The sequence below is a fragment of the Alexandromys fortis genome, unplaced genomic scaffold (assembly GCF_014885135.2).
Source record: "Alexandromys fortis isolate MF-2015 unplaced genomic scaffold, M_Fortis_MF-2015_v1.1 scaffold_33, whole genome shotgun sequence".
Classification (NCBI taxonomy): Eukaryota; Metazoa; Chordata; class Mammalia; order Rodentia; family Cricetidae; genus Alexandromys; species Alexandromys fortis.
The window spans coordinates 9859810-9867660 of NW_026067917.1; the positions used below are offsets into that span (position 1 = coordinate 9859810).

At 36.4% G+C, this 7851-nt stretch overlaps 1 protein-coding gene and 1 long non-coding RNA gene across 2 annotated transcripts in view; one reads left to right on the plus strand and one right to left on the minus strand.

Moving 5' to 3' along the window:
• Positions 1 to 7851, minus strand: part of LOC126500267 (uncharacterized) — a 60921-nt gene that overhangs the window by 27396 nt on the left and 25674 nt on the right. The gene's annotated exons all lie outside the window — the stretch shown is intronic.
• LOC126500266 (60S ribosomal protein L30-like) lies at positions 4418 to 4810 on the plus strand. Its single transcript, XM_050140007.1, has one exon. The coding sequence runs from the start codon at positions 4418 to 4420 to the stop codon at positions 4754 to 4756; it is 339 nt and encodes a 112-aa protein (XP_049995964.1). The 3' UTR covers positions 4757 to 4810.

Consider the following 7851-nt stretch of genomic DNA (forward strand, 5'->3'; position numbering starts at 1 on the left):
CCTGCTCCAGTGTTTTTCTTTTTGCTTTGATAATGGTACTAGGTACAGGTTTCTATTTGTGTGACAGGCCTTCAATTCAATTCAAAGTGCTTGATAACTCTCATGATGTTCATTCCACTACTGCATTAGTAGGCATTTCTTACCAGGTCTGTCATTGTAGCTTGCAAGATACACAGTTGGATAAGAATTTTTCCAATTCTCTAATAATACAAATACCATCTTCTAACATTATGAAAATTTGCAAATAGAGGACGAAAGTGATAGATGAGTTCCAGCTTGATTTTCCACTGTTACTACAGTGTGTGAATTCTTCATCTATAGTGTCAGTACCAGATGGTCCTGACCTGGAAGCTTTAGTCTCTATTAAGTAGGTTTTTGTTTCATATTCTCCGGGAAACTGAAATGTTTTAGATGGCCGTCAGTTAAAGATTGGACAGTGTGATGGTTTGAATAAGTATGACCCACTTAGACGCATATGTTTGAATGCATGGTTTGTAGAAAGTGGTACTATTCAACAAAACCAGGAGGTGTGGTTTTGTTGGAGTTGCTATGGTCTTGTTGGAGGAGGTGTGTCACTGTGGAGGTGGGTTTACACATCTTATATGCTCAAGCTATGCCCAGTGTGGATCTCAGTAGCTTCTTCCGCCTGTGGATCAAGCTGCAATTCAGTTCCTTCTCCAGGACTATGTTTGCCTGCATGCTGCAATGTTTCACCATGAATAATGGACTAAACTTCTGGAACTGTAAGTCAGCTCCATTTACGTGTTTTCCTTATAAGAATTGCTGTGGTCATGTTTTTTTTTTTTTTTGCACAGCAATAGAAACTATAAGACAAACAACAAAAATGTAGTACACATATGTAATCAAATACCATTCAGCTGTAAAGGAATATGAAGTTATAAAAATCCATTTATAAACAAGCAGATCTGAAAATAATCATTCTGAGGGGCTTACTCATTTATAGCAAGATACATGTATTGTAAATAAAGCAACAATGAATATGGATGGGAAAGTATTGCTGTGGTAGAATATAAAGTCCTTTAAGAATATGGACATAAGTAATAGACATAGATCATTAGGTAGACCTATTTTGGACTTTTTTTTGAAGAGACACCATTGTATTTTTAATATATATTTTTATTGAGTTCTACATTTTTTCTGCTCCCCCCCCTTACTTCTCCCCTCTCCTTCAACCCTCTCTCAAGGTCCCCATGCTCTTAATTTACTCAGGAGATCTTGTCTTTTTCTGTTTCCCATGTAGATTAGATCTATGTATGTCTCTCTTAGTGTCCTCATTGTTGTCTAGGTTTTCTGTGATTGTGATTTGTGGGCTGGTTTTCTTTGCCTTATTGTGACTGCGGCAGTTTATCCTCCCACCCGTCAGCAGTAAGTACTGTTCTTTGCCCCTATCAATGACAACATTGTCTTCATATGTCTTTTGAATCTTAGCCACTCTGATGGGGGTTTTGATCAAAATTCAAAGTAGCTTAAATTTGCATTTTCATGATAACTAGGGGTGTTGAACTAAAAAAAAAAAACCATGTTTCTCAACGACTTTTATTTCATCTTTTGAAAACACTGTTTAATTAATTCCATGCCCTAATTTTTTAATGGGGTTGTTTGTTTTCTTGAGAACTTTTATATAGCTCATAAAGATATTTTCTAATTATTTTGCTAACTTCACTGGAATGGTGCTAATTTTTGCTTTAAAGAAACTTCTTAGTTTCAAGAGGTCCAATTGATCAGTTGTCTGTCTTAATATTTGGGCTTCTTAGTTCAGTTCAGAATACAACAATGAATTGAAGTGCACTCCTTACATTTTCCTCTGAATTATAAGGTCTCTCTTAGTTAGGGTTTCTATTTCTGTGAAGATATATCATTACCATGGCAACTCTTACAAGGAAAACATTTAATTGATAATTTTAGAGGTTCAGTTCATTATCAGCATGGTGGGAAACATGGTGGAATGCAAGCGGGATGCTGGAGGAGTAGCTGAGAGTCCTACATCTTTTGTAGTCCTAGATTTTATAGGACTTTTATTATGAAGGAATGTTAGATTTCATCACAAGCCTTTTCTGTATCGCATTAAAGGATGATGTGTTTTCTGTCATTATAATATTCAGGATAGAGTTATTTTATAGCAGTGTTGTAATCTCAATTTCTTATACTTTTCTGATATTTGGGGAGTCAGCCTTTATCCAGATTTTATATTTCTCTTCTATAGTCTAGTACATTTAGGAGTTTGAACAAGGAGCCTATAGTAAGTTTCCCTTGGCAGTATGGGCTGATCTGAATCTGAAGGCCCCATAAGGCAATTGAAGTTTCTTGATCACAGAGCTTCCAAGGCTCTGGAACTCTGTATCATATGTGATGACTGATCATATGGTCCACAATGGTGATCTGATAAGACCAAGAAAAAGGTAAACTGGCTGAGAGGTAGTACCTCTCACTATCAAGCATCCCTGGGACTTGGGTAACTGAAAATGGAAAGAGAATAAGAGGGAGAGTAATGGTAACATACGTAGGCCCTCAGCATTTGTACTGAGTACAGGATACCAGGTAGCAAGCAGTTCTGGTATCAGAGGAGTCTCAAAAAGATCATACAAGAGGAGGTAGTCATTTACTCACAAGCAGTCATGGCACTTGGGTGACCCAAATAAGAATAAATTCTTAAGAGAATAAAGATTACAAGTAAAATGCTGATGCCATCACACACACACACAATTTTTGTTGCTTTTATATTCTTTTTTTTTTTTAAACAGGGGCAGTTAATGAGAGATCTACCCTCTTAAATTTTTAAATGCTTCATTGGATTTTTTTTAGCAAGCTATTTTGTACTAGGTATTAGATCCACAATCAGTATATATAGTACATTTTTAAAAATATTTATAAATGTATATTATATACTTAATTATGAATTGTGGCCATCAGAACTTATCATGTTTGGAGTTACTTCCTTCCTTTCGGCTACTTTATATGGTGTGTAACAGGAAGCTGCAGGCTATGAGTTGTCTTACTTGACTCCATTTTACAAACTAACAGTCAGCTCCATTTTGAGTACAAACACCAAGGTAAAATGACTCTGTATCTTGCTTGTGAAGGTTGATACTGGCCTCCTGTCAACACAGCGTGAACCACGGGGCAAAAGCTTATCTGTGCAAGTGAACAAGTGCCACCTGTGAACATTTTGATGTGGACTTGAGAGATGTGGATACATGGATATGTTAAATCAGCATCCCCCAAGCCAAGTTTGTTATTTATTGATCACGCTAGATCAAAATGTCTAAGTGTCTCACACCTAGATCAACTAAAAGGAGAACACTTCACACTAGAGCATGATAGCTTCTATCAACCTGTCATCTGGCTATCATCAAATGCATGTGTACCATAGAAACAACAGGTAAATGACTCTAGACTGTTATGGGGACTTAGCTCGCCACAGTCCCCACAATTTGACCCTGCACTGGTCCTGTGCACAGCTTGACTTGACTTGAAAAGACTCTGCATTGAATTAGCAGTGCTTGGAATGGCTCTGCTGAATACTTCCAAGAGTACCCTGACTAATTATTATCCTTTATAGTCACCTGCAGTGACTCTCTTTGTATGTGTATCTGCTTTGCCTCTGCCTCCAGTAAGATTTCTGTGAATTCAATGGCTTCCCAATCTCTTTACCCTTTCACTCATTCTTTAACATATATTTAGAACTATTTTTAGAAAGCTTGGTAAGTGACTAAGATTTAATATTAGTGATTAAGATGGGAATCACTCTTAAGTGAAATCAGTGTTGTGTGTTAAATTTAAGGCAACAAAATAAACATAACTTGTGAATACATTGTTATTTAATAAATTCTGACATTGTGGAAAATCACAAATATACCCAAACATGTTGGTGATATACTGCACTTAAATCATTTTTTTTATTTATTATCAAAATTTATGCCCTGGCAATGCTGAAGCTTCATGGGCAACCTGTATATGGTGGTTCTGTTGAACTTGTTCATATTGGGTTTCATGGTCTAAGTTGATGAGGACAACTGACCAGATCTCTTCCTCTAGAGGGCAGCAGATCTCACTACAGATGGTTGTGAGTCACCACGTGGTTGATTGGAATTGTTCTCAGAACCTTTGGAAGAGCAGGCAGTGCTCTTAACTGGGGGAGGAGGTCTATATTTAAAGAATATTACCAGAATATTTTAATGGTATCAATTTCATGTAAATAACACAACATTGGAATATGACTAGAAGTAAAAATACAACTTTACTATTTGTGAATGTTGTGTTCAGAAAGATCTGTTTATCTGACTTGTAATACTATAGAATAATTTTTTTATTTAAAACTTTTCTACTGCTTTCTCGCTCCCCGGCCATCTTGGCGGCTGGTCTTGGTTGGGGGCCGTCCCGCACCTAAGGCAGGAAGATGGTGGCAGCAAAGAAGTCTCTGGAGTCGATCAACTCTCAGCTCCAGCTTGTTATGAAAAGTGGGAAGTACGTGCTGGGATACAAACAGACTCTGAAGATGATCAGACAGGGCAAAGCGAAATTGGTGATCCTCACCAACAACTGCCCCGCCTTGAGGAAATCTGAAATAGAATACTATGCCATGTTGGCTAAAACTGGTGTCCATCACTACAGTGGCAATAACATTGAGTTGGGCACAGCATGTGGAAAATACTACAGAGTATGCACACTGGCCATCATTGACCCAGGTGATTCTGACATTATTAGAAGCATGCCAGAACAGACTGGTGAAAAGTAAAAAAATTTTCTTTAATAAAACTTTACCAGAGCTCCTTTAAAAAAACAAAACAAAACAAAACAAAAAACAAAAAACCTTTTCTACTAACAGTTGTATGTATACGTGCATAAATCAGCTTAGTTTATCCAACAATATGTTCTTAATATTCATCAATATCTTTATATGCATTTGTTTTTACTTCCACTACTGTTTAAAATTCTTGTATATGAATATATTATAATTTCTTTACTATGGCATACATTTGAGAAATAATCATATTCAGAGCCATTATTTATGGTTGCCTTAATTTTCTTTTTTGTGGCTATTATAAAAAAGAGCTTAAGGGAGAAAGGCTTTATTGTGCTTGCATTTCCAGGTTACAGCCCTTCATCACAGGCAAGCCACGGTCACAAAACTTGAAGTAGCTGATCACATCCCTCCTGAAGTCAAAGCAGAATGAACGTATACTTGCTGGAGTTCAGTTCTTTCCCTCCACTGTCACACAGTCCAGGCCCATGTCTAGGGAACCATGCCACAGTGAGTGAGTCTTTGCAACTCCATTGATACAATCATGATAATTTTCCTGCAGGCTTGCTGACAAGACAAACCAGCCTAGATTATACTTAATGAGACTGTGTTCTACGTTTCCTCCTTAAACGCTAACCCTATATTATGATGTCATATATAAACTGAAGAATAATAAAAAATGGTGTTCAAATGAAAATTTGGAAATGGATGTTCATAGACAAATATATGGAAAATGATTAAAAAGAAGCAGTCTGAATGTCTGTTAATTAAAAAGAAAATGATAAACAAAGTGCTACATTTCCATACAAAAGTGTGGTATTTAGCGATTTAAAAGGTAGGACAGGTGCAATCAAAAAAAAATCTTGGAAAATACAATGTAATTATATGACTTTATTCATATAAAATAACTGAGGAAAATAAACTACAAAATAGAAGGTAAGACTGATAGGGATTTTAGGGGACTATTGGCCATAGACTCATTAGCAATGAGTATAGGTAGGTTTTCTTTTTCTCCTAACAAAATGTGAAGCTCAGTTATGATGATGATTATACAATTCTGTGGCTAATATGCTCGTGCTGTCTAATTTTTATGTTTAACTTGACATAGACTAGGGTTATTTTGTGAGGGGATCTCTGCAGGCATCAAGGGAAGCAGTGATTCACAAAGAATTGAAACTCCAGCAGATAAGTATTTAATTGATAACTAATTGATAACTAGTTTTATTCAATGGAATCTCACCACTCTGAAGAGCAGGTCCCATGCCTAGCAATAGAGGGAATGCACAAAATAACTCAATAGTACTTTTGGAGGTTTGTTTGTTTGTTTGTTTAGTTTTCTCCATAAAGTCTTTTTCCAGATCCTTTGCTTATATTGTTTCTGATTTTGTTTTTATAAGATTCCTGTGGGTGAAAATGTGTGTATGTATGCGTTTGTTGTATTTTTTCCTATTCTAATGAGAAAGAGAAAAAAGTATGTATTTGTGTGGGTGTGAATGTGGGGAAGATTTGGGCGGAATTGGGGAGGGAACTATAATCTCATAATCTGAAAATAATCTGTGAAAAAATATTTTCAATTTTGAAAAAGGCCACAATCCCGTGGACTCAATCTAAAATTCTACCAGATCTTTAAAGAATCAAAGTATAAACTCTCAAATATTTCTGTAAATAGAATGTGAAAAAAATTTCCAAATTCTTTTGACAAAACCAGCATTACCATAATAACAAAAGCAGACAAAGAATAGAATGCAACTGACCTCTAAAGACATGGGATGTTGGATCTGTGAAAAAGGCAGACGTGGAAAAGACAATGAAGAGACTTCCCAGACAGGAAGGAGTACAGAGTCATTCCCATTAAGAACACAGTGGACCATCCTACTCCCTCACAATATGTCAACCTCAAATACAACTTTAGTAGACTCATACAATAATAATATTAGCCATGTCAGCTGGAACATAGCAGTTGCCTGAAAACTCATACACACCATCCCAATGCTGAAGTTTATGCTGACAGTTCTGCAAACCTTACCAAATGATGCTCTCTGCTGCCTCATTCTGTTCCCAGGAAGACTTGGTCCTCATTTCCAGATGCGGGAGCAAAAGCTGATTTAGAAGTCTGCCCCATCTTCTTTCTGATATTCAATTTACTTTGTTGCCCTTGAAAAGGGCTGTTTTGCTTTGTTTCTCAATTTAACTAGAAATAACTAAATAAAAAAGCCCACAGTCTCAAAACAAATAAACAAACAACCTCCCCAAATAAAATTACAGACCAATATCTATGAGGGATGCAAATAGTTCTCAATAAAATACTTGTGAACCAAGTTCAATAACATATGACAATATAATACATTGTGACCATGACTTCATCCTAGAGATGAAAATCTAAGCTTTATTGTAGTTTACTTATTTATTTACACAATTTCTAAAAAGTAGGAAGGCCAGATATAAACTAGACAGTAAGGAATTGGAGCTTAAAAATAAATGAGGAAGTAAAAAGCATTAGTCTCGCTCTCTGGTAGCCTGAAACACAGACAAATTGGTAAGTTTGCCTTTAGGGTCTCTTGAGTTGATGTTATGACTTAATGATGATTTAAATACTGGTTTAATAGAAGCAGACAGGCAGCTTTTTAGATTTTTGGATAGCTTGGTGGTGTTTTTGTCATTGCTAATTTTATTCTCCTGTAAGATGGCATGACATCCTACAATGACCTAAATCTTTCTATATTTCCTGCAATTTAAGGAGTTCTAATAAATGCATACACTCATGATAAAAAATACTCCTCTTGAGAAAAGTAGGAAATGGTTAGGATGGAGGGTAATAAAATGTGGTGGAGGAACCATGTGTTGGTCGAACATGGTCATCAATACCTTCTTCACTCAGTATCCCATCCACCACGAGGCAGAATTCTATTTCCAAATCAGTTTGTCACTTTCCATTCTATAAAAATGCCCACTCCTTGGGAGGCAGAGGCAGGCGAATCTCTGGGAGTTCGAGACCAGCCTGGTCTACAGAGCTAGTTCCAGGACAGGCTCCAAAGCCACAGAGAAACCCTGTCTCGAAAAACCAAAAAAAAAAAAGAAAAAAAAAAAAA